Here is a 27,395-nt window from a genome sequence, read left to right as displayed (position 1 = left end):
GAAAGGAGACACAAGGATAAACAGTTTCTCTCAGGGCATAGTGGCTGTGCAGGGGATGGTAGGGCAAAGGGTTTGGGCAAAAGCACAAGGCAAGGAAAAGAAATCCCAATTCAAGTGAAGTCTTCCACAAGACAAGGAATGAAGAAACTTCATTTTCTTCTCTCTGGCCCCAGTTCATTCTTGGTCTTTAGCCTTAGAAAGATACATGAGCCAGGACAGTTTTATCTTGACTCCAAGCAACTGTCTATCTGTACAGGGATTCTGTAGCAACACCTAAAGAAGGAACAGGCTGAGCTGTGAAATGGGCTCAAGTCCAAATCCCAAAACAACGCTCCAAGTTATTTGGCTTGAATCATAGTTTTGCAGATGTTCTGAAGCAGAATAGCTCCACTTACTATCACACAAATTATTCATAGGACTGCAGCAGGACTATCCCGGGCTATTTGTTGTTGCTTTTGTGCTGCCAGTTGCCACCCATGCAGTTCTGTTATTGGGAGGGACAGGGTAAATGGTCTCCTCCACAGGTTTTTATAATGTTACATTCTAATCCAGTCAGTCCTGCAGAAGGTAGTAAAGTAGTTTGGAGAACAGTTCTGCAAAGTAACAGGTGGGTTTTGGCAAAAAGCAACCGGGCATGCAAGTGAACGGAACTGTGATATGAAACAAGGTATCACACACCCAGGAAGTTCCATTTTCCCAGAAATACCTTCTCTGACTGACTTTAGCCAAGCTCAAAGACAGTCGGCCGTAAATCAGCAGTTCTGTTCCCTGAAAAGCCTCACTCTATTTTTATTCTGACTCACAGCACAAACAGGGTCCCTCCTTCCCTCCCAGTCTCATTTTACCCCACATCCTGTGTTGTCCTATAAAACAGCTGATAGCCTGTGGCATGCAGCAGGGATACCACAGAGCCAGGTTTAAAAGGAGATATGAACCCAAGTCTCACCTAAGATAGGCTACCCAGCTAATCTCCTCCTTTCCACAGAGACCTTTTAGTTCTGTCCAAGCAACTTTTCCCTATGAAAGCCAAAGGATCCTGGCCAGCTCAGCTGTCATTCCTACACACAGTGCTGTGTCTTCAGGACAGAAACGAACTCAAAGAGCTGCAGAAAGAGATTGTCTTTAACTGAGGAGAACAAAAGCTGGGACAAAGCACATCTGGGTGGAATTTATCTTTTGACAGCTACATCAGAGGGCTGAGGCTTATCATAAGGATACAGACACTGATGGTGTAGCAAGTACAGCTCACATACTTTTTTCTGCTGTCCCCCACACCTGGGGCAGGATAGTTCCCCAAGGGAAGCCTCTGAGTTTTAAATAAGAGGTGAGCACTGTCTTAGCTGAAGGGACTGATGAGCTGGTTAGTGTCCACAATACATTGAAAAGAGTATGGACATTAAACATGATAGGGTGGGAAAATCCTCCTGCCCCTCTGGCTATGAACTCCTCAATCTCACTCCTCAATCTCTTCTGTGCTACAGCCACAGAACCTTCCTGGGATCCTGTCATCCTTACTGTTAGGCAGGAAAGGACTACCTGTGAGGCTTTCTTCTAAGACACAACATATTTTGACACACACACACACACACACACACACACAAAATAGGTTCAGCACACAGGAGATCACAGAAACAGCTGAAAGTTGGAGATTAAAAAAACTATTATTAATCTGGCTCCTTTGAGCATGCAAAGAATCCTGGTGCAATCTGACTGTGATCTATGAGGCAGAGTTGAAAAGCAGATGAAGCTGCAAGGTTGAAACCATTCCCTGGTTTGATTGGGCAGATTGTCACCATGCCAGAGAGGATGTCACATCGGCGTTGTTGGTGGAAAGTTCTCAGCAGTGATGTCCTTAGTGGTGCCAGTGCCACGCATGCTGAGAGTATCTAACTATCCTCACAATATAAATGGACAACAGTAAAGGAGGACCACAAAACCATGAGAATTATCCTTCTTCAGGAAAAAAAAAATGGTGCCTGCACCCTTACAGCTGATGGCAACTACAGCAGCAGCTGCAAGCAACTGGTGCTTTAAAATCAGCTCTCTCAGAGATTCTGCTTGTCTTCAAATTAAGCTTACTTTGTGGCCACAAACTGCTGCACATCACACGGAATCAAGGAGATATAACAAGGAGATACAGTGGTGAAGGAAAAATATACGGGAAGAAGATAATTTAAAATAACAGGCCATCTGGAGAAGAAAACTGACGGGAAAAATTCAGGAGAGAAGTGAAAGCACATAAGAGAGAGGACAAAAATAAGTGGAAAATCCGGAGGGGATATCAGTGATGGGCAAAGGACAGCCACATTTCCATCCTGACTGTGCAAGGGTAAGAAAATGCTGGATAGTCCACACTACAAAGTTTACTCAGTCCATGCAGAGGGGAGACAGGCCAGAAGATCGTGACAGCAGGTAGAAGGAAAATAAATCCTAGTGCAACTAAAGCCCTCAGTCGTTGCCAGACTGGATTCTGTCATATGCTGCAGTCCTGCTGGGAAATGTTAGCAACATCATCCTAAAGGAGGGGGAAGTTCAGCCTGCTTTCATTCAGCCTGCTTGATTCTCAAGTTAATGAGCCCTCCAGGACATCAGGCCACATATTCCCCAGGGTTTACACCCTACAGATTAACATCTACTGAAACTATTCTGGCTGAAGTACTTATTTTATTTGCACAGGAAGTTTCTCCCAGTTGGGGCCTCTATTGTGTGGGTATCTGCTGAGTGGAAGCTCTAGCACATGAGTCACTTGCCTGCAGCACAGGTAGCAAAAAAAAGCTCACTGGGAATTTGAACGGCCTGCAGCAAAGCCAGGAGCCGGTAACAGAGTCATACTGGAAGAAACACAAGAGGACTGAGTCTCAGCTGCCATCGAGAACAGAACAGCCAAGACCACACCTCTGCAAGATTCTTAGTGTCATATTCAGTCTTTGCTTTGCGAAAACCAAGTTGGAGTCTGGCATGTCATGCTCGAAAGGATGCTAGTCCCTCCCTCTGTGCAAGCAGGCGAAGATGTGCATTTTGCAGTAATTAAGGTGGACCAGCTTGCAGCCAGTTAAGCTGATGCCAGTTCAAGGGCCGATTTACAGAGGCTGCGTCTGGGGTTTGCTGCCGGCAACAGGAAATCATGTCCAAAGCACAGGGGCGAGCTGAGAGCCTAAAGAAGGGAAGTCAAGGGCAGAAAGGCACAAAAAACCTTGTGCTGAGGGAGAAGCTGTGTTTCCAACCTCTTATTTTGGGTGCAAAACTGTGTAAACGCAGATTCCTGGATTTAGGTGTGGTTGTGGCTGATCATGGTGGGGCTCACCACGCTCCCTGCGTGTCGTGCGACACGTCCTCGGCAACGATAAGGGTGGAGCCGAAGCCGCTCGGAGCCCGCGGGGGCGACGCGGTGGGCACGGGGGACACCGCTCGTGTTCCGCTGGCAGGCGGCGCCGGAGGGGCGGGACCCGGGATGCGGGACCGGAGATGCAGATGCGGGGGCTGGGATGCGAGAGCCGGGATGCAGGACGGGGTATGCGGGGTGCAGGACGGGGGATTCAGGAGCCGGGATGCAGGGCGGGGGATGCGGGATGCGGGATGCGGGAGCCGCTCCCGGCGCGGCTGTCTGCTGCCGCTCGGTGGCCGCCGCACGGTGAAGCACAGCAGGGCCGAGGTGCGGGGGATGACCCCCGGCCCTGCTGTGCAGCCTTCCCGCCATTTGTCCCAGAAAGCGGCCGTGCCGTGCCGTGCCGTGCCGTGCCGGAGGAGCAGGTTCAGGTGTCCCAGAAGCGACCCGCCTGTGAAAGGCTGACCTCCTTCAGGCATCCTTCTCGTCCTGCTGCTGTGTCCCAAGACCGGCTGTCCTTCACGCCAGGGTCAATGCTGCCGAACGGATGAGCTCCCCGCCGCGGGGCTGGGGTGATATGGGAAACATGTATGTATATGGAAATTCAGAGCTTTAGAAGCATGTAATGTAGTTAAGTAGGTGGAGGGGAAAACAGAAATATATAGCTTATCTAGCAATTTTGTAAAAGTAGAGAAACAACTTGTAACAGAACACAGGAATTTTAGTTCCTAGGTAAAGGCCATAAAGATAAGATGTATATTGCAAAAACTCGATAAATATGAACCTGTGGTTTAAGAAACCAGCAAGGACCAGGCTCCTGGTTTTGGCCAGGACAAGTGACCTGGGAGCTTGCCAAACCTCCCCAGCACCTGCCCAGAGGTGAAACAGCAAACACCTGAAGAAGACCTCTTTACTTCATCTGAAGACCCCCACCCGCGACCACCAGGAGGCATGGCACCACAGAAGACTAATCATAATATGTAGCACAAGGAGGCGGAGAGAGGGTGGGAATGGGCGGGCAGGAGGTGTGGGTTTGTGGGCTGTATGTGTATTTAAACTTGAAACCTGTCCTAACCAGACACGCATGTATTGTGGGAGGATCCCCCATGCGTCCCAGCTGGAAATAAAACATACCTGCTTTACAGATATATTCGTAAAGTCCTTATTCCGCAACGCAGATGCAGGGATGCAGACAGGGTTACCCCTTTTTCTTCTTCTCGGGTGTGGGATGGCCCCGAGTGCATAATGCAGAACCTGCTGAGGAGCTGTGTACTCGGGTCACCATGATTGCTTGGACTGATGTGGAGTGACTCATTCTCTGCCTGAAATGGCATTCCCTTCCGGAGCTTGGAGGGATTTGAGGGTAATGCCAGGATGGGCCCTCTCCCTGGGCAGCAGCACAAGGCAGGAGCACACAATGGAAGCTCCACATCTCCCAGCAGCTGTGTTTTGAGACACGAACTAGCCAGCAGCCACACTTCCCTCCTGGCAGGGCATATCTGTCCCAGCAAAGGTCTGTGGGAGATGCTGTGATGGAACATCTGTGACAAACCCAACCAGCTTCTCCTGTGCAGTGCCCAGGGCTGAGGCACACAAAGCCTGTACACTCCTTCCCTAAACACCCATGACAGTCTGGATAGGAAGTGATGCCATGGCAAATCCTCCCTTTGATAGAACACTGATCTTCACTTCTGCAAGCTGTCAAAGACTTGTGAATCGCCTGACGCTTATTTCAGGCCGGGCAGGAGTGCTGGGTCACCACACAGCCTTGTGCCTTAGTTTCCTGGCATGTGAGTGGGGGACACAACAAACAAAAGTAATTGAAATTACACAGTTTAATTACACAATTAATTGCTATGCGCACTGCTGAGCCTGGGGAGGTAGGCAGTGACCTGTTTCTGGGAAGTAATTAATTAAGCCTGTATTTTTCTTTTATTGGTTATACTGAAGAGTTGATGTATTATTTTCAGTCCTTCCCCATACCTGATATTTTGACAATTTAGTTCACACCAGACCATCTCCATGGGTAGATCATTTTACCACAGAACTACCCAATGTCATCACATAGCATTTTCTTGCAGTTTTGACACGACCCTTTCAGATCACGGTCAGTGTCTAACCAGCGTCTCAGCTGGTATTTTTTTAGCTTTGAACTATCCAAACTCCATCATTATCCTTATCCATAACCTAACCACAGAGTTAAGAGCTGGCTTGGAGATGTACGCTAGAACAGTGGTCCCTCTGGTAAAGTGGAGGTCTTTCTCTGATGTGGAAAATTGCCTGGAGCTGTCTGCTGGTGAATGTGGGTTTGTTATGGACCCAGTGCAGAGCAAGAGCAGACATCCCTCACTTAGCTTGGACATTTACTGTATGCTAAGTACTCTACATCCCAAAATATTGGATCAGACCAGTCGGACAGTTGTACTTCTGCTAACAACTCATATAAAGGGAAACTCTCCTCCCCTGCCAACACAGCTGGCAAACAGTGTAGGCAAACTCCTAAGTCAGCCAACTTCAGAGAGCACAAGGACAGGGCTGGGAAGTGTTTCACCCATCCCTGTTGACCTGTTTTTTCTTGTATCTGAGCTGAGTTTTCTAACCGAGGCTGGCCGCTACTTACCAAGTTCAGCATCTTGATGTACCCAGTGGCCTCAGGCCAGTATGTAGCGGTTTCTCTGTGGCTCTGAGGTTGACAGCTGGCATCTACTGGTCCCAGCAGTTACACTGTACTGATAGCAGGGAGCTCTCTAACCCTGTGAAAATCTAGTCTTAGCAGGAAGCAGAGTTGTCTCAGGGGTCATAATAAACCTGTGCTACAACATGCCCTGGTCACACCGTTTCACTTTCGAGTAAAAGCTGCACATTTCCAACACACACCTCAAATACAGACAACTGCGAGCATGTTATGAACAAGCCCCAAACCCAAGCCTGCTGAGCCAATGTTAAGTCTTCCACAGCATGTGCAGCTGTCTCCCTGAGGTGAGGATGAGAAAGAGACAAAGAACCACATGTGGCAGATCTGAGTCAGGCCATCGAATGTTCCACCGGAAAATGCTCAGACACCATAGCGGTGAAGGCAATCTAGGAACCTGGACCTAAGATAATTGTTTTCTGTTCTCTTTTTCTCTTACCTCCCCTCTACTGATTGTGGCTCAGCTTTTTCTAACTGTGTCTAGCTTTATTTCTTTGTCCTGGAATGCATGTATTGCCACATGTAAATAAAGGGTCAGAATGTGCGCTCAGGTGCACTGTTACAAGCACAGAAAAAATCTCAAACTTAGGTGCGACCCAAGTCGATCTGTGTCTTTGACTGTCATGCAGCAAGAATCCCTCCCTGCTCCTGGTTACACAGAGGGAACAGAAATCAGCACCTGTCCCACTGGACTAACATTCTCTCTTTCGGCCTTGACTTCAGGAGACTGAAACAAGATGTTCATGTGTCTCACTATAAGGGAAGTTTTAAAGCTACGAAAAGGATGTTGCATAGAACAGCCTGGTTCAGAGAATGTGCTTTTCCTCCTGTTCCCTAGTGCCATAGCAGATTGCTGTTAAGCAGGATGCCAGCAGCCCTTGGCACTTCCATGACTGCATCATTCAGTGCCTTGAGGACAGCTCCAGGTGCTCCAAGCTGCTCTCTCAAGACACAGAAAGGTCAGTACACGAAGAAGACAATGTTGAATCCCATGACCAGCGTACATTTATTCTCTGGGGATCAAATCACAGAAAAATAGTGCCAGGACATTGCTTCACAAAGCAGGTGGATACTGATAGAAACTGAAATCTTCAGTGGTTTGTGTCAATGTGCTGTCTGTGAACTGCAGTGGCTGAGGAGAGGTTAATTACACCCGACTTGACCATTTCTGCTGGACAGTTGGTGAAGTTTGATGGGTGCAATGAGTGAAGAGAGATGTCTGAGGTGCTATCATGTCAGAGGGCCCTGCTGGAGCACAACTGGACACCTGCATCTCTGCACCAAAGCCATTAAATACTCTGAAGGTTACTTTGCATCTGCAAGCACTTTTGACACTATTATTAGGCTGTTTATAATTACAGTAAAGCAGTAGAGTGGTGAGTGGAGTTAAGTGAAGGTGTTCTCAGGCCTGTCTTAACCCCAGAGTTTGCATGAAAGACACAACTGGGGTTGAACAGGGAATTTTTAGCAAAATGTTTTTCTCAACACAGACAGTCATGGCTCCATCATGACTAAGCTCTATTGGAGAAGCATTTTTATTTTGTCAGAGTAGTCTGGGGGTCTGGAATACTTTCACTGTATGGTTCTTTGGCTTCTGACCTTGCAGGTGGAGAGAGATGCAGTCTGTACTATGGCACTGCTATGTTCCCCTACCCACTTTCCACCCTTCACTGGATTTAATTCCCAGACAAATGACACCCAGTTTAAAAAGCTCCAGCCTCATCTCTTCGTCTCTTCTTTGTCTTTTTCTTTTTCCACCTCAGCCAAGTCGGGCAGCTAAATATTGTCAGACAAAAGCAGGTAAATCTTTTTCTTCCGTCAGGTCAGGCGCAGACATCATCCACTTGCAAATCCCATTCCACAGCCCTGGGCTCACCCGGCTCTGCCATTCAGATGTAGAGCGGGTGCCAGCCGGGGAGCCTCAGGCTCTAACACTTGCTAATCGCTCACGAATTCATGTGCAAGAGCCCACCTTGGAGAAAAGAAGAGGGCATATAGTTGAGGGCAAGGGCCAGGAAAAGGGGAATCCCTGTCTCAACGCCTGACAGATTTGAAAACCGGGCACCATTTTTCCTAATACTAGCCTTCGCTGTAATTAGGCAGCTGCATCACAGGCGATCTGCTCCTTTGGGGACTTCCTAGGATTTAGAGAAAACCCAGATAGCACAGATTTGGCACAGTGAGCTGCCTGAAAAGTATGTGCTAACTTCGAAGAATTTGGCCGTGGGACATGTTAGAAGCACTTTCAGACTGTGTGCCTACTTCTGGCCTGCACGAGTGTGATTCCAGCCACCCACTTGGCACGTAATCCTCATTAGTTCCGTCAAGGTATTAATTTACAATGGGGAACATATATGGGATCATCCTCAGATGAGAAATGTGGGAGAAAGTAGGTGCCACAATATACAGTGAACTCGAGAGAGCCCGAGGTTTAGCCACCACTTCAGTGTCCCGCTTGAACTGAAGGCTCTGGCAACACTGGATTTTGTAGGAAGTTATCCCTGTGAGAATGAGGAAGACTAAGTCTCAGGAGAGGGGGGAAAAAAAAAACCTTCTGTGTAATTTCAAGGTTCGTAAGTGGTGTGTGGTTGGACAACAAAAGACAAAGTGCTTGATGCAGAGCAGCCTTTGGAGGAGAGTGGGGGAGGTGGCTCATGCCATGCACAGGGCCTTGGTACAGTGTGAAACACAGGATTTGTCATCTCCCCCCTAAGGTGGAAGGGGCAGAAAGCATTTTAAGACAGCTCTGTGCTGTTTGCTTTTAGTAAGAGGACTACCAACTGAGCCTGTGGGAACAGCCGCACCAGGGACAGCGAGGAGACGGGAGGATTGGAGCAGAGAGCATGCTTGGAAGGTTTTTGCCCGATATGCACATCTCTCCATGTTCCCCAGGACTTTGCATAACCCTGACTCCAAGCTGCTTGCAAGACTGCTCCATATTCCAGCTGATGGGCACTGATAAGGAATGCTTCTTCTGAAGAGTGCTCACAGCTGCAGCACTCTGGCATCCTGTGTGTGGCAGGCATGGATAAGGACTGGCAAAGAAAGAACAGACTTATCAAACCCTAGAAATCCGTGTTCTCTCTAGCCTGCTTCCCCCACCTGCTTTTTGACACACACAGCTTTCTTGCCTGTTCAGGGAAGCACCTGGCTTTGTGCCATGGATGCCCTGTGCCAGCCTGCCCCTGCACTGCTAACAAAAGGCCTCATCACCCAGTGATTCTCAGGGCATTGAGAGACTGGGCTGTCAGGGGGAGGGAGAAGATTTGTCCTTTTCTCTACCTGCTCCCCTAAGAGTCAAGAGAAAGGAAAACTGTATTTTAATATGAATGAGGGCCTAATTTTTGTTTTTCTTTCTTGATTCTCTTTCCTCTACAGTCTGTCATCTTGGGTCCTGACTGCAGGCTATGACCATGCTGCAGGGGACAGGCTGTCCAGAGCCAAGGTACTGGGCAAGGTCTGCAGGGCAAGAGTGTTTTCATATGCCTAACCTGGGGAATGTTCACTTTCAACAAAAATAAAATAATAAAATTAAAGGTGCCTGCCTTGGATGAAAGCTCAGATAAACTCAACAGAACACAAGGCAAGGACTTCTAGCTGCCTTCCCCAAGCACACACACCTCTGTCAGAGGATGGTTGTTCCCCAGGAAAACTTCTGAGGGGCAGTGGGGCTTTGGCCATGGTTCCCTGTTCACTAACACCGATCCAGCACGCTGCTGCCTCGCTGAGCACCACCAACATGAGCAGAATGGCACCTTGACATGCAGTGGCACTTCACAACATTTACGAAAAAACAGGTGACCCACATTACAGCCAGCTACAGGAGGCAGGAGGGCACCTAATCTATGTAAAATCTGAGACAATCACTGTAGCATTATCCTGTAGATCAAAATGAGTTTGGCAATGCTCTGAGGCAGGAAAACCCCAGCATTTCTGACCCAGTGGTGTGAGCTCCAGAGCTGGATTTGCAGCATTAGCCAGCTGGTGCTTCCCCAGCCTCCATCTATGTAAACTGGTGTTTTTGCATCCCTTCAAAGCAAGCTTGAGCTCCAGCCCTCTGAAGGTAGTGACCCTACTGAGAATAATGGGAGATCCTTGCAGGGGGAACTCCTGGATGAAGCACCTTCCAGCCACAGTCCTATCTCACTGTGCTTAGACAAAGAGGCCAAGACTGCTTTTGGACCTGAGCTTCTGTCTCTTCTGCTGAAGCACTACAGAAAGGGTTTGTTAGAGAATGCTACAGCTCAGTGAGTGGCTGCATTCAGTCCCATACACCTGATAGCAAAGATGTGTGCTTATGTCTTTAAAAACATTTTCATGGGTGAGGGCATGGGTCAAGAATAAGCCAACTTATTCTTGACTAATGTTGCACGGTACATAATGAGCACATAATGTGCTAAGAACTGAAAAAGAAGGGGAGGGCCACAGAATGAAGGGAGAGGGGGACACAATCCAGAGTCAAAAAACTAATTGTTCCTGCAATTTGGCCCTGTTGGGGAAAACGGGATTAGACTAGATCTGACCTGTGTTGCTGTTTCAGCTGAAAATAGTTCCAAAAGAAACACGAGTGGATACTTGCACTTGCTCTGTGAGTCACTCCTGGCAGGTATTCTTTAAAAGCACATCAGCTCTAGAGATTCATGGGCAGTATATCAAATCTGAAGGCTGATGGTGCCACAGGCAGATGTTCCAGACCAATCACCCCATCAGCTTCCCGAATATCCACATCATGTTTCCCATAAAATTCCCTGTGTCTGTATGACTTCTGGATTTACCTTTGCAATATGTTTCTATGGGTACCATTTATTTGGGGGAAAATAACTGGGTTTCTTTTCCTAAATAAATTCTGACTTTAGATGGTATGGTTTTATACACTCACACAACTCTTATTTCTCATAATTACATTTTAAAATATATGTTTGGTGACCTGATTAGAGGTGTTGTGGGGGTGAGGGAGCAAATTATCCTCACTGGAAGGGATTGTGTGGAGAAGAGATTTGGTGGTTAAAGCATACAACAAAGGGAACAGAGGACAAATGGGATGAGAAAACGAAAATATTAACAAAGAAACAAAAGAAAAGGCGGAAATTAAATCCACTGGATGCTCACTACAAAGCAGGTGTGACTCTGGGACAGAAGCTGATATATACGCAAAAACTGATCTATTTGTGAAAATTGCAAACTGTGCCTTTCCAAACACACACACACACACACACACACACACACACACACACACACACACACACACACACACACACACACAGCTCTCCGAGGGAGGATTTGCTGGCAGAGGCGGTGTTACTCCATCTGTAAAACCCTAATCCCTCTGCCGCGGCTGATCGCGTGTCCTCGGACGACTCGGGGGTTCCCGCAGCCTCTGGAGCCGCCGAACACCAGGGCTGTGCCTTGTAGAAACCCACCCGCGGGTTTTCCCGTCTTTGCAAAGGGCTGGTTTTGGCCAACTCGGAGAGCCCCCGCGGGGATCACGCGTGTCCCGGGGCAGCCCTGCCAGCAGGGGACATGGGGACCGGCGGCTCTCTGCCCCGCAAAGAGCAGCAGGACTGCCTGGCAACCGAGGGAAAAATCCCTTTACCGTTCGTGCATCTGCTCTGCGAGCACCGAGCAAGTGACCTGCCCAAAATCCACAGCCCGGCTGCCCCTGCTTGCTTTGGGGCCAGAAGTAGGCTCTGGCCCTAACTCGCTATTTACATCCCTCACACCCGATTATAATCTCTTCCTCCCACATGCCTAATAGTCTTGATCTTGCCCGGATTCTGAGAAACTAAATCATTAATTAGGAGGTGATCAAAAGCCCGCCAAATGACCTTTCCTTGCCAGCTGAGGGAACCAGCTGAGGGCCCGTTTTTCTTTATGACTCAAGATGGGAGGCGGAGATAAATTGAAATCAAGGGAAGTTTTTCTCTGCCAGGTCCTAAAGAGGCTTATCAGTGCAGCAGGCCAGCAGTTACACCTCTGCCCTGTTTCCTTGCACTGGCGGAGGTGGGGAATTTGCTTTCGTACGAATTTTGCATTTGTACTTTTTCCAGGTGGTTTTCCAGGTTTTGTAACTCCTGGGCTGTGAGATCCTCCCGATAAATTTTTAATTTCCTTAAAGTAAGCAGTAATGACTGGGGGAGGAGGGTGGCAAGGGAAAGAGTTTATTCTCTCCAAGAAGGCTGTAGGCCCTGACTTCAAATCCATAATACCTGTAAAACTCTTTTACAGCTGCAGTTCTCTTTGTTTCCTTTTTAATCTGAACCTGTGGTTTCCATCCCTCCCTGTTGTGTAGCAAAAATAATTATTTTTGTTTTAAGAATATCACTTCTTAAAGTCTTAAATGACGGGGGAAAGGAGCTTGGAACATACGCAGAGCAGGACTGCCTGGCTCAGGCTTGGGCGAGCCGCTGGGAGAAGCAGCCTGGCTTTCTTTGAGCCTTTTTCCCCGACATACAGACAGCTCTGTAGGGCCACCCCCTGCCCCCAGTCCGGATTCACTTGCGGGGAGGTGAGCGCTTATCAGTTTGCAGTGATGGCTGCGATCTGCAATGCAGACGCACAAAGTCTCCGCATGCCCCGCGGCGGGCTCCGGGGCCATTCTTTCTGTTTGGGTGGGGACCTGTGAGGAGAAATAGTGTGAAATGTGGGGGTGGGAGTGTCTGCCAAGCTCTACCCAACTCACCGGGCGACTCCGCTCAGTCCCGCTGCCCCGAGGGACGAGCAGGGACTTCCCTCCCACGCCCCAGCAGGGAGGGCTGTGCTCGTCCCCACCGTGCCACCGACGAGCCAAGCTGGCCGGTGCCCCAGCCCTCCCCCAGTCCCTGAATACCTTCGCAGTCCCTCCCCCCAGTCAACTAACTTTTAACATGACAATGGCCGTGACAATACCCTCCAGCCAAGGCCAGGCTGGAGAGGACTTAAATGGGATGCCTGCCCACAGGCTGCCGCTAGTCTCGACGGCCGCATCGCATCATGCTCGGGGCTGGGGGACCCGGCCCGGCCATGAGCGCCCACCTGGCCACGCCGCCCTACGTGCCCTACCCCGCCGCGGCCAGGTATGGGGACTACTACTGGTTGTCCGCAGGCAGCACGGACAGCGTGCCCGCCGAGGAGGCTCCGGGACTGGACGTGCTCCCCCTCCTGCCCGCGGCCAAGACGCCCAGTCCCTCAGGTACGTCTCCGGCCGGCCGAGCCACTGGACTGCCCTGGGCTGGGAGCGGCTGTGTGCCCGGGAACGGGACGGGATGGGATGGGGTGCTGCGGTGTCGGCGGGGAGGGGCGGCCGGAGCCGGGCGCTGCTGCCGGTGGTGCCGGCGTGGCCTCTCTGCCCAGCGGGACGGGCCGAAGGGGTGAACGGAGGCGCCTCTGCGGTTCCGCTGCCCCGAGGCGGCCTGTGCTCACCTCCCCACGGCTGCGGAGCCCCTGCGAGTCCTCAGGGCCCCCGCGATCTTCGAGTCTCTCAAGCAGCTGGGCTTTAAAGGTTTTTTAATCTTCCCCGCTTTATTGTGCTCACCCCGGTTCTGTTGTCTCGTTAGTTGACTCTCCAGCTTCCTCCAGCTCTGGGACACTGACCCAGTACCACACGCCCGACTCCGCCGCTAGCCCCACGGCCGCAGGGAGCCCTTCTCCCCACTCCTCTGCGCAGAAGGTCAAGGCGCAAGGCAAGGGCGCGGTGAAGATGGGCAAGAGCCGCACAGCCTTCTCGCAGGAGCAGCTGAGAGCCCTACACCAGCGCTTCCAGAACCAGAAGTACCTCAGCCCCCAGCAGATCCGGGAGCTGGCTGCTGCCCTTGAGCTCACCTACAAGCAGGTGAACATCTTGCTCTGACCAGCAGCTGAGCTGGGGCCTCTTTTTGTGTTTTTCTTGGACCCCAGAGATAACTTTCTTTCGTTGTCTTTTGTAAGTGCTGCTGCTTACGTGAGAGAGCAGAGGGTGTGAAAATTTATGACTCAGTCTTCTTATGTTTGGTTCCAGCACTATCCACCCACTCCGTGCAGGTGTTGGAAAGGGCCTGCAGAGCAGCCAAGCCAGGGCTATGCAGTCAGGTTACTGCTCTGCGTAGGCACGTGTTGTCTCTGAGTGCAGAAAGTGCCCTGCTATGCAAGTGGCCTTTCCTAGTCGGAGTGGCACTGGGGTCCCTCCTTGGAGAGACAGTCCTTGCTCCAGCAGCTGCTTGTGTCTGACTGAAGGAACGACTCACTCCTGGAGTCCTGAGATGGCGCTGCACAACCCGAGTTCCGCAGTTGCCTTGGCCGGTGTTTTAGGTAGGGTTTTTGAAGTCCGGAAAGATCCGGAAGTGATCAGCGGAGTAGGAATGTTAACTTTCATGTCTCAGCTCTGTGATTTTACAGCCACCTGCATCCTGCTGCACGTTGTTAGCTGCTGAAATAATTTATAGTATTAGAAGTCAATCAGAAACTTGATTGTAGCAGAAATAAGTATGTGTAGTAAGCTCTTAAAAAAAATTTGTAATTTCTTATGTCCTTTCCCCATCACTTTTAGGTGAAAACATGGTTTCAGAATCAACGGATGAAGTTTAAGCGTTGCCAAAAGGAGAGCCAGTGGGCGGATAAAGGGATGTATCTACCGCAGGTGAGTAAACTTCCCCATCACCACCAGACACAGCTCCTCCTGTGCGGGGAGAAGTGTATCATGTCCAACCTGCTACTTCAAACGGTGCACAGGACTCAATATTACTAAGCCAGCTGTATTGCAATAGCCTTACAATGGCATCTCTGAAGCTGGTTTTTCCCCAGCCTGGTGTTCCTGGACACTTTGGGCTGGAGATTACTAACAGCCCATCTCTACTATTACTGGCCTGTTGGGAGGACAATAAGCATGAAAGAGGCGCTATTGTTCGGCTTGGAGGAGGGGCTGGGGGACAAAAGAGGACCCATCCTAATGAATGGGCTTTGGCGTGGTTCTGCACTGCTGAACGACTTTCTTTGTCTCCTAGAATGGGGCTCATCAGGCTGCCTACCTGGACATGGCATCCACATTTCACCAGGTCTTCCCTGTCGGAGCTGGCAGGAACTTTCAGGCTATGCACAACGTGCACCAGGCTTATAACAGCGGACAGACTTACGGGAATGCGCAGAACCTGTACTCATTCGTGTCTGTGGAGGATGTGGAGAACGTGGGGCTCTTTGGAAAAGGTGGGACAAGCTGCAATACCCAGCAAACCATGGGTTTATTAAGCCAGCAGATGAACTTGTATCACAGCTGCTTTGACAATACAGATTATGTCAGCGTGGAGGTAGAAGACACCTTCAACTTCCAGAGCACCTCTGACAGTGTCGCACCATTTTCAAGCTCTCCTATACAGAATCAATGCCCGTTACCTTGGCATCCCGTGGGGACACAGAGTGGGTATGAGTCTCAGGTCTGAGTATTTTTCTCCCATCTCTTGTGTTTACCCATGGGATTTCCAGGGCTTTGACTCAGGGACACATGTTCTATTCGTTTTTCTTGCCCCTCCTCCACTACTGTTTTAATTGCAGGGCTCAGTACCCTGCCGCCTGGAGCTAGTTTCCTGTTTGTGTGTCTGTCTGTTCATAGCTAACCCTTGGCAAAGATGCTTTGGGTATTGGTGAGATTGAACCTCATTCATTGAGGCCAGTGTGCAATGTTGCAGCTGTGAGCAGCAGAGGTTGTTACGGTCTGTTTGTAGTCCAAGTCTCACCTTCTTTGCTGTTTCTCTAGCAGGTGATCTTGTGTGTGTCTTGCAGCAGAGCTTCCACTGCAGAGGAGGTGAATATTTGTTGTTGCAGAATAATTTTTCATTAAGTTTGTTTTTTGGAGCGTTATCAAGCATGTTATGTTGTGTCCATGTTGTATTTTATTGCATTTTCTGCATAGTGTTCAATGTTCTTAATGTTAATGTTCTTACAAAGTTACTTGAATTGCAAATAAAGTACTTTATTTTAATGTTGTGATGATGTCGCTAGCTTGTGTTTGAACAGTCGGCTAAGAGTGGTAGTGATACACAGGTTAAACCTGCAGTACTGAGGAAAGGGAGGGAAAAAATAACCTTACTGTGTTTCTCCTGGGGTGGGATCAAGTCACAAAGGTCTATCAGCCTGTTTCTAATGCAGATGTGTAGCCTAGTGTAAGGAAGGCGAGAGGAGGCTCTAGGGCTAGGCAACTGACAAGCTGCTGGCTTGAAGTGATGGGCAGTCCTCTAACATGCTTCTATTGGCCCTTGAACAGCAATGCGTTAAAAAAAAAAAGTAATGGAGAAGCAGAGGATGGAGTAAAAGAAGGTGTCTTAGAGGTTGTGTGGTCTCCTGCTGCTGCTTCAGAAGGTTGCAACTGGAGGTCTGGAATCCCGTGTATTTAAATATGCAGCTCTGTTGGAGTTCTTGTGCTGACCTCAAATGGCAACAGAAGTGCCTCCAGCACTGAAACAAAACCAGAACGAACTTGCTGTTTAGTCATTCCCCTAACTAACAAGAGGTTTTGTTTGGTTTTAATCAATCTCAGGTTCTTTAAAGTGCACTGCACCACTGAAGCCCTGCATCTGTCCGGACGAAAAAGGATGAATTCAAGGGGTGCTCCCACTGAGCCCAGTTAGCCAAACTGGCAGCTGACTTCTCAGGCTCAAACTGCTACAGGTTCTTTGCTGAAGAGAACCTGCTTGTGTGGATGCAAAAGCATATCCCCTCTGGAAAGAGAGGAGTGGAAGCTTGATCCTGTGTAGAGAAGTTACTTGTATAGGCTGCCAGTGGTAACACAGCAAAAATGGGCACATCTAACCATGAAAGAAAAGGGGGGAAAGGCCAGGTTCATGTGGTTTCCTTTCTTACAGAACAAGAGATCCTTTCTCATCCAGATGGGAGATTCATATCCCAAGAGCAGTGTCTATGAATTCTGGGTAATTCTCTAGCAATAGTACTAATTTCAACATTTGCCTTGAAAAAAATAAAGCTGAGCCATACAAATCACTTATACAAGTCATACATACAATGCCTTGTCTTTCAGCTTTAAAATTAGCAGCTTATGTTTTGGGGGTTAAAGTAAGGTATACAGAGCTTTGCAAAACAACTGCAGAGGATGCCTCAGTTTACCTGTGCTGTTTGGTATGTTTTGTTTCCATGTGTCTGCTGCAAGGGTAGCCAGAACTCTGCTAGCAGATGTCCTTCTGCAGAAACATATTGTTGCTAAAACAGCCTTAGGGCTGAGAATGATTTGTGGTTTATGTTACTCCGTGTACTAGGGGGAGTGTTCTGTGGAAATTTAGTGTTTCCCTCATGGCTGTGTTGTTCCTCTGCTTGCTCAGTCTGCGTTGTCTGCAGGTTTGGCAAGCACAAGTAGCTGGAGGGAACATGTGGAGTAGCTGTTCCAGTTTTGGAGGGTGGGCTGGAAAGGACTTCTACTTGCCACAGGGAGAGCCTGTGGAATTAAAAAACAGGACTCTGCCTTTCCACAGAGCTGGTGATCTCATTCTCTCTTCTGTTACCTTCACATGCCTGAATCACATCACCATGTGAAATAACTGCACAGGTAATTGGGCACTACTACCAAAACTGGTGGAGATGCAGGTGCCTCTAGCCTCATACTTGCAAAAGTGTTGGTATCAATTCCAGTTAGCTCTTTCTGCTAGGATGCATTGCACCTCTATTAGGACTGCTGCTTCTTGTGACTGGGCTGGGTAACTGCAAACATGATCTACCTTGCCAGCAAATCTTTTTAGAATCAAGCTGTAAGATGACTCCGAGCTTTTCATATGTGTTTCAGCTTGTGGGAATATACTCCACATTTACAATATCTGCAGTGACAAAGCTGCAGATGTGGTTCCAGTGACACAGAGAATCCCACCTAGGCAGAAGAAACTTGGTCTGGTACAGACTACGTACACCAGGATTTTTTCTGTAGTTCACTATTCAGCTGTCCCACAGGGACAAGGCCAAGCAGGTACAGGGGTGCAAGCAACCTCATTCCTTGCTCTCCTGTGTCAATGTGGCCTGCAGGGGTTTTACAAGCTACATGCTTCTTCTGAGTGATGTACCAGCAAGGGCTCACAGCCCCAGTTGTGTCTCTAGGGCAGATAAAAGTAATGATCTTTCCTTTAATAGGCTCTTCCCTACAGGCATATGTAAATACATCTATTTATCTAACTACACCGCATGACTCCACGACGGCTGAGCTAACAGGGTTTTGGAAATTTTCAGTCAAGCATTGCCACATGTCTCTTGCCTGGTCTGTCATCAGAGGGCAGCAGCATATTGGCTAATACTGAATAGTCATGAGGCATGAAAGACTCTTAAATCATTACACTTGGACATTAAAATAAAAGGAAAAAGAAACTTAAAAAAACCCAAAAAAAAAAAAGGAACTACAATTCTAAGTCTTTTCCTACCTGTGAGGACCATGCTGTCCGAAGTTTTGAAGAGTACCTTCGGGTCATATCTGGGAATCTCTTTCATAATGAGGCTAGAATTAATTTCTCATATTAGACAAAAGTCCATCTGCTGTCTAGCAGCTGTGTCCAAACCATTAAATCTTTTACAAATTACAACATTAGGACTTCTGCTTTGGGTGAGCCCCAAGATCCAGCTAAGTCATTGCTTAGATACTGGAGAAAGACCAGAAAAGAAACCAAGTTCCCAGTGTCCCTCTGGCTGGCTGGGGCTGACAGACTTCTGTAACAGAAGCTGCATTCCCGCTGTTTTCATACAGGACATTGGGAATGCAGCTCCTGATACAGCAGACAGCAGATTATCTCCCTTCCTGGACGCTGCCTACTTGCCTGTTGGAATTGCTGCAGGCTTTTGGACTCCATAACCACCTGTGACAATAAGGTCTGTCTTTGGATGATGACCTCTGAAAAATTGTGTCTCTGAGGAAACCACGAGATTTGGTACTGTTTGTTAGCGCTACTTTGCTGAAGGTCAATAGCAGGAAGATCACAGCTGTTGCTATTACGGACAGCAGCTCTCTGCAAGCTAGTCCCATAGCCTCCACAGCAAAATCCTGCCTGTTCTAAAGCATTTCTGAAGGAGCAGGGCATGGCACGTGGCTCCTTTTCCAGAGAATTATTAGTGAGGACCAGCTGCAAACTCAACTTTTTTTCACCTACAGCAGCCTTTGATGGGTTGTCATGGAAAGGTTTTAGGTTATATTCAGGTAAGTAGACGGAACTGTTGGCTTGAAAAGAACCCAAAAATATCTTCATTCTGGTGTGAGAGCCCTGTTAATGCTGCTATTGTAGTCCACCCTCCAATGTTAGCCAGCACCTTTTCAGTCGACTTAATTGCTCCCCACCCCTGGAAAACCCATGATGGTTTCAAGAACAGTTTTGCCCATCCTTAGAGGAAAGGGTGGGGACTGTGCCAAGATTCTGTGCCTCACCATCCAAAAGGCCTTAATCTTTCCCCAAATCATAATGGCCACGTGTTGTGGTTCGATGCCAGGCAGCAAATAAAACACCATGCAGCTACTCAACTTCATCACTCCCCACCACTGGGATGGGGGAGAGAATCAGACGACTGTGAGAAAATTCGTGGATTGAAATAAAAACAATATAATAGGAAAAGCAAAAGCTGTGCACACAAATAAAGCAAAACAAGGAACTAATTCACCCCTTCCCCCAGGCCACGTCCAGGACAACAGAGCCCCATCCTGTATAATGATTCCTTAGAAAGACTAATGCCATCACTCTGGATACTCCCCTCTTCCTCCCCCCAGCTTTCTACACTGAGCCCAGTGTCATATGGTATGGAATATCCACTTGGTCAGTTGGGGTCAGTCGTCCCAGCTGTGTCTCCTCCTAACTCCTTATGCACCCCCAGCCTTCTCACTGTCAGAGAGATAACGAGAAGCAGAAAAGGCCTTGACACTGTGCAAGACCTGCTCAGCAATAATGAAAACATCTCTGTATTATCAACTCCATTCTCAGCACAAATGCAAAACACAGCCCCATCCTAGATACTGTGAAGAAAATTAATGAACACAGCCAAAGTCAGCACACCATACAGCACATGTACAGTAGAGTCAAAGAGTGTCTGCATGAGGGAGTGGGAGAGGGAAAAAAATAGCTGTGAGGCACAGGGACGTAAATCTGCTTTGCCAATAGAAGACCATATCTCTTATTACTCTAGTCACAGTAATCACTGCCTTAATTTTATGCTTTTTATTTTTTTTTTACCATGGCAGCTACTTCATTGCCTTAAGAGAAATTTGTTGTCATCATCAGAGTGATAAAATAGTGATAGAAAACCAGTGACAGAGAACTGGAGGCCTGTTATTGCACATACTTTGCTACACACATCTGGTTTTAGGTACTTAGACACTTACGTAGTCAAGTTTAGAAATGATAGTACCTCCATGACAGTCCCTGTATTCAATATTGCTGGATAGGGAAAATTCTTAAGTTGGGTCATAGCTACTCACCTACTTCTTTGACTCGAGATATCTAGCACTGCCAACAGCTATGAGGCTGATCCACTAGTAACACAGAAAAACTTCTGTTTCTAGTTTCAGCATGAAATAACAATGGCATACAGTTGCTATGGCTGTTTATGCTCCATCTGGTTTTTATATTGAAACGCTCTATTGCAGTGGGAAAAAAGACATACATAAAAATACACAATGCATATTTAAAAATACTCGTTTTTATTTGCCAGATTAAATGCAGTTAGGTTTTCTTAAGGGGAGGCACAGAAAGATCCAGACTAGAAGGGAGGCCTTATAAGATCATCTTACCAGCCTTTCTGCAAGCTACTTGTCACATCTCCCTTCATTAGACACTTCATCACTTCACCTCATGGCTGATATAGTGATGGTTTACACTTCAGATGGATAACTAGCACGTGGCAATAACTTCTCCAACTTCAGTTAAAGGTAGGTGACCAGCACCACTCCCTACAGCCCCTGGGTTCACGTGTTATGCACACACAACTGTATAGTGATACATAGAAATGAGATCCCCAAAGGAATCTGTGCTTCCCCTTAGACAAGTTATAAGATCCATAATTAAGAAGATCCAGGGCATAAGCTGGGTAGCCAGACCTTGGACTTTGCTATAAGGGAGCTTGGTTGTCTGCGCCAATCAAGCAAGGAATGTGTGTGTGTGCTCGTGTAGGGGCACAGAAATGAAGGGCTCTGTGTGCATGTACCTGGGCAAACAGGTCTCTGCATAGCTGCATGACTGCAGGCACACATCTGGATGCCAAAACGTTCTAGCTACAAGGTGTCCCTGAGGTGGACGGCATATGAATAACAAAAGGAGAGATGAGAAGAAGATTTGACTCCTGGCTGACCAAGTACCCCACATCCACAGTGCTTAGGAATGATAAAGATGATGGCCAGCAGTGGTTGGGAAAGGAGCCCCCATAGTGGCTGAGTGGTGAAAATTACAGCCATCACTTGTCTTTGAGCCTGGATATTCCACACTGCCAGGATAGCTGTGATAAAAGTCTACTTTGTGCTGGGCAATGAAGCCCACTGTCTGCTGGACGCTGCAGGTCCCCCCGCCTTTGCCAAAGACTCCTCCATCCTCGCTGGTCACAATTGTGTAAGCGTTCTGCCCGGCTCCATAGTGCTGACAGGGGGCAGGCATGGTTTGGATGTTGCCAGCTGCGGTGATGGGATAGCCCTGGTGGAATTTGGGATGCACATCCAGGTAAGTACTGGCTTGGAAGCCACTCTGAAAGGGAAAGGCAGAGAGTCAGAACACATAGCTTCTCCACTGGTGTTCACAGGCCTCTGTCTCTCCACATTTCATATTGTCTATTGACCAGCAGCAATGGCATGGAGGGCAAGAAGAACTATGTCCATTCCCACAGCCTAGGGGTGGATACACAATCATATATATATTCATATATACATAGGAGGAAAACAGCTTTTCCCTGGAAACATTTCTATGGCATAAACCAGCCCACTGTTGGGCTACTACCAGTACACGGAGTGATGCCAAGTCTGTGTTTCTGTGCTGAGCAAACCAGGAGGCTGGGTACGCTCACACTCGTATGCTTTAGTTGTCCCCGTGGAGGAAATACTGGATTGATCTGCCCGGACAGAAGAGCCATAATGAGCCATGTGCTGTGTTCTTACTTGTGTGAGGCACTGAGCCCGTTCACTCCACAGGCTGTGTTTCTGGCACCTTTTCAGCTTCATCCTCCGGTTCTGGAACCAAGTCTTCACCTGGGTGGGGAAGGGAAAGCAGCGAAAAATGTCAGCAAAGGAGAGGGAAGAACAAATGTTACCAAGTTCACAAGCAGGAAGAACCAGAGGGAGAGTGACCAGATGGCAGAGATACACTGGCAGCAGCAGATAAAAGCCTTTAAGAACTCCTGGGGGGTTGCTGCCAAGGGGAGAGGTCTGTCTAGCAGCCTCAGCAGGTGGCTAGTGCAACTGTGTGATGGGGGAGGGGGTGGCTCGGTGTCAAGAGACAGTGATAGTTGTGACAAATCGACTCATTCCAGTCATGGAGGAGAATGACTGGTGTAAATCAGATCCACCGACACCTCTACAAGCCCCCTGCACTACAGGCAAACTTCTAAGACACTGTTTCTGCCCATTTGCGAACAGAGAAGGGACAGACTTACTCCTTGTACCCAGCAGCTCCCAAATTCAAAGCTCCTTACTGGGGTGAATTCCAGGGCCATTCCCGCCCCCCTCCAGGCTGTGTCTACGCTGTGAAAGCAGCCTTTGCAGGGATGTGGATTGAAGGGAAGAGCAGACTGTTCCACCTGCCTTGTTTTTGACAGAACCAGTTCAGTGTGCGCCATATACGTATCTGTGCACTTACAATGCACGTAGAACTTTTTTTAGTCCCAGGGCATACAAGCCATCATGCCCAGCTCTGAAATCCAAATTTCAGGTAGATTTTGGACTTGTAATGCTGAGCTCTTGGGCTCCACTCCCCAGCCCCACCCTGCTTTAGGAAGGCATCATTAGAGGCAGCATCATTTCACCACACACAACATACCTGGAGATCAGCAGAGACCCCAAAGGGCAGTGATGTGTGAACCTAGCACCCATGGGAAGGAGAGAGCATGTGTCAAGCAGCCAGGCAGTGCTGACTGTGGATCATAATTAGATATTGGACAAGATAAGACCTGTGAGACACTAACAAGAGCTTTCAGCATGTAGCAGCCTCGTGATTCAGAGAATAGATGCATGCCAGGGTTTCTGTGAAATTCACAGCACATGGAAAAATCTGTGAAGTGCTGTCAGACCCAGGGTAGAGACTGTTTGTGGCGAACAACATATTCATCACTGGGTTTGCAATTCTAATACAGGGGTTGGCAACAGAACCCTTAACTCACCCCCGACTTGGGAGGCCCAAATGAGGTGCCACTGACCCCTCTATCTGTAAAAGTGCTTCTGATCTTTGGGTATGAATAAGCAGGGGAGCAACTGTTAGCTGGCACCTTTGCCTCAGTCCCTGCTGGGGACTCATCTTTCCATCCTGGCACTTCCTTAAGTGACCACTCAGCCATTGTGAGATCGATACACTGTGGGTCAAAGTCTCTGTTCACCTGCTTGTAGGTGAGTCCCAGGGCCACAGCCAGCTCTCGGATCTGCTGGGGGCTGAGGTACTTCTGGCTCTGGAAGCGCTGGTGCAAGGTTTGCAGCTGCTCCTTGGAGAAAGCTGTGCGGCTCTTGGTCTTCCTCATCCCCTCCACGCCACATTCTCTGCCCTTCTGAGACTTAGCTGTAGGCTGTGGGGACGAGGATGATGAATGTGGACTGGTGGCTGAATCTGGTGTGAACTGGCTGAAATTCCCAGAACTGGATGAAGCTGGGGATACTTCTATAAATAAAAAGACAATGAGAAAAGGTGTAAGAGACAAAATGTTTAGCTGTAGGGGTATGAGACTGCTCCCTCCCTGCTGTAGAGCTCCTTGCCTACCAGACAGGAGCTTTCTTAAAGCGAAGGCTTGTGTGACCCTCCTTTCTTCATGGATCTGTGAGCACAGACAAGCGCACTGAGAGCGAGCAGCCTCCCAGCTCATTTCCCTCTGGGATGCTCATGGCTCCCTTTTGCTAGGCAGAAAAGTCAGGGCAGAAAGTGGTACAAGCACATGGGTTCACAATGAGCTCTCCTCCTCCAGAAGGCCTTAGTTACATTTCAGTCTGATTGTGGTGTAAAAAGGCTTTGTCATGACTGCAGCCGTAGCTCTGGGCTGCTGGCTGTGCTCCCCAAAACTGCCTGCACAGCAATACCAAGGCACTCAACAGGGACAAAACAACCTCTGACCAGGGTGTACAGTGGGAAGAGCAGCCAGTGCTCACAGTGAGGGTAGCAGGTGCAGAGCATCAGGCACTAGATATTGGCTCAGTCCTGTTTGCCTTTGTCTCCCACCACAAGAGACTAGACACACTGTAGGTCAAAGGACCTATTTGTCTGAAAGGGGCTTTTAGTGAGAGAGGAATGAAGAAGAGAAATTTCACATGGAAGAGGAGAGGGAGAGGAAAGGTGGATATGTGAAACAGGTGAAAGGAAGCAGCAATCCTGTACCAGGGACATGGGGGACAAAATTCAAGAGTGCAGAGGAAGGCATTCAAGCCCCTTCTCATTTGTCCTGGTACATGTCTTAAGGGGTCATCTCTGTTGATGACAAAGTTGAGATAAAGACCTAAAGGAAAAGCTTCCTGAACAATCTGGGCTCCTAGTGAAGATAAAACCTGCCAAGATGCAAAGCTGCAGGAATAAGAAAATGTGTCACATGCCAGATTACTGGGGTCTGAGAGAGGCTGAGACCTTCTCAGGCCAACCCGACAGAAGGGCTGTGATACCAGTCACTCCTCTTTCCCCTAACTATATAATGACTATCTGCCCATCCCTCCCTTCTCCAGCTACTCTTCTGCAAACTGTCCTGCATGGTCCATCCCCTCTCCTCCTACTAGAAGTACAGTGAATGGGGCAGTGCCATTTCAGTACACAGCTTCTGACTACTGAGCCCAGCCAATGTCTCCCAACCTCCTTACCAATCATCCTGAGAGCTGTGACACTGAGACATCCTCCTCAACCTCCAGAACATATGTCCAGAGCAAAGTACTAATGCCCCCTTGGAGGAATGGGCTTCCCAACCATCCTACAAAACCTTTCTTTTTTCTGTCCTAAGCTGAGAGTCTACTAAGCAATCACTCTAGCACTGGGGAGCAGGGCTGTGAGGATTGAAAAGGGATTCTGTCTACAAGCAGGAAGAGGCAGTCAGCAGAAGAGGTGCAAAGGCCTGTGGTGTTATGTGCATGGGGCTAGATTGCAGAGCCTTGAGGAAGCTAAACATCAGTGACCTGGCTGCATGAGAAGCTAAAACTTGGTGTGGTATCACAGGATCCTGCAGGCTGTGCAGTAAAAACCTTATGGGGAGGAAATGAGTCTGCTGGGAACCTGGGCCTGGAAAACAGGAAAGTCTTGGGTTAGACAGGAGCCACAGCAAGACACTGTAGAACTAAAGCTCCCCCAGGCTGCTGCTTGACCTGTCATCCAAAGCTCCATGAAATGTATCATGTGCAGCTCCAGCTCTCCCATGAGAAGACAGTAAAGGAGAGAGGACGAAAGAAACACAACATGCAACAGACATGATGAACATGAAAGCCTGTGACAGACCTGCTCCCACAATTCCTTAACATCTGTAGGTCTTGACTTCCACAACTGGGCAACATACCTCTCTGTGAGAGGTATGAGGGGAGAATGCGTGAAAATGGGGTTAAAGTCTATATACCAAACCCAACAGGGGCACAGAGGAGTCCATCTGCCCTGCCTTTGTTGGGCAGGCAGCATGCAGAGAGCCTAAGCCTTTCTCCAAACTGCATGGCAGGTAGTCATGTGCCGAGCAGCCATAGTCACTCTTCCTGAGCCTGTGGCTTTCCACAGGAACTGAGAGCTTGAAAGTGGTACCCCAAAACCTGTCTCTCCTCCCACTCATTTACCTTGCTGGAGTCTTGCCCTGCTGACCATAACGCGGGGCTGGACAAAAACCTGCTCTTATCAGCTCTTCTATTGCCACTCACTGGAGTGGGAGAGGAATGGCAGGCACAGAAAATGTCACTGTGGTGAGGCCTGGGACTTTCTGGTTAAAAATGGGAAGGCAAAGCAACAAGAGCACAGAAAGAAGAGGGGAACGGAGGAAAATGGCAAAATGAAAGCAGCAGTGAGTAACAATGCCAGATTTAAAGGAGCAGATCTCCCAGCACCTAGTGATTCAGAGCAGGCCTTGGCTCATGATTAATGAGCACATAAAAGGCGCAAGGAGTTTGTAAGGGGATGAGGGATGCCACAATAAGTGTCTCCAGGACCTGTTTCTCTCGATGGCACATATGACAGCATTAAACTAAAAGTAGGCACAGACATTCCTGCACCAAGAACTTCCATAAGACCAAGCTGTCACGCTGCCCTTCAGCCTGGAGCACGGACCTGACAGTGTCTGGACTCTTGCAGGCTCTTTCGAGGTTTAGGAAACCGGTTGGCAGTCGCCAGAGAAAAGCAGCATGGAAAAGTGGCCAAGGTCAACCCTCCTCCTCGCCTACAGTTTGCCTTGGTCACACACAAGGAAACCGAAACGGGGAAAGAGAAAAACCCTCTCAACGTCAGCGGAGCCTGACCTGGGAGCAGAGGTTACCCGGGGATCAGCTCCCGGATCCAGCTGCAAGGCCTTACCTGCTGTGTGCCTGCCCGCTCCCGCCTCCGGACGCTGCCTTGCCGCGGCGCTCCCCGCAGGCCCGGCCGCTGTGGGGGCCTGCCTTGCCTCGTCCCAGTGCAGCTCCAGGTAGCCCATGGCAGCCCCGCCGGGGCACGCCTGGTACATGGGGAGCAGCGGGAGGGGCGGGTCCCCCACCTCCCGGCAGATGTCACCTGCACCTGCGGGCAGATCTCACCGCCGAGCTGAGGTGGCCCCTCAGGTGGAGCGCAGATAGGCCTTTATAGCCGGCCATTCCCTGCCCGGGACCGCGGTACTCTCCTCGGCCCGCTCCTCCGGGCTCTTTGTCATGGTAAAGAGGCTGATCGGTGGGGTGGGGACAGAGCAGGGGGCAGGGAAAGGAGCACATGGCGTCAGGGCTGAAATATGTCCCCTCTGAATTCCTCCCATTCTGCAGGTTCCTGGGTCACACCTGAGCAGGGTCTGACCCTGAGCCCCGGGACAGCTCCTGCTGCTCGCTCCTTTGGGCTCTGCTGAGCTTGTCCCGGCTCAAAATCGCCTGAGCGCAGATGTCCCGTACAGTTCACTGCCCTGGGAGAACGCATCCCGGCCAGTCTCCACCACGGGGGTGGACAAGGTAAATCTGGAGATCAGTCTGGTGCTTAGCTGCTCCGAACTGTGCCGCCAAACCCACACCTTGCCCTGGGGTTACGAGGAGGGTTCTGAGACCTTTCCTTTGTGGCTTGTGTTACTTTGACACCCCCAAGACCCACAGACACCCCTGCTGAC

At 49.1% G+C, this 27,395-nt stretch overlaps 2 protein-coding genes across 2 annotated transcripts; one reads left to right on the top strand and one right to left on the bottom strand.

Annotated features, from left to right (window-relative positions):
- The first annotated feature begins 12,986 nt into the window (after nt 1-12,986).
- Nucleotides 12,987-15,403, top strand: LOC134056849 (homeobox protein NANOG-like). Its single transcript, XM_062513748.1, has 4 exons — nt 12,987-13,185; nt 13,550-13,824; nt 14,518-14,607; nt 14,972-15,403. Exons 1-4 carry the CDS (start codon nt 12,987-12,989, stop codon nt 15,401-15,403), a joined length of 996 nt encoding a protein of 331 aa, XP_062369732.1.
- Nucleotides 15,404-21,298: 5,895 nt separating this feature from the next.
- Nucleotides 21,299-26,957, bottom strand: LOC134057855 (homeobox protein NANOG-like). The gene is made up of 5 exons (XM_062514899.1): nt 26,924-26,957; nt 26,627-26,827; nt 23,499-23,773; nt 22,069-22,158; nt 21,299-21,661 (listed from the first exon to the last, which is right to left on the bottom strand). Exons 1-5 carry the CDS (start codon nt 26,955-26,957, stop codon nt 21,299-21,301), a joined length of 963 nt encoding a protein of 320 aa, XP_062370883.1.
- Between the last annotated feature and the right edge of the window lie 438 nt (nt 26,958-27,395).

This window comes from Cinclus cinclus, chromosome 2 (genome assembly GCF_963662255.1).
Source record: "Cinclus cinclus chromosome 2, bCinCin1.1, whole genome shotgun sequence".
Classification (NCBI taxonomy): domain Eukaryota; kingdom Metazoa; phylum Chordata; class Aves; order Passeriformes; family Cinclidae; genus Cinclus; species Cinclus cinclus.
This window is presented reverse-complemented; position numbering and strand designations above follow the sequence as displayed.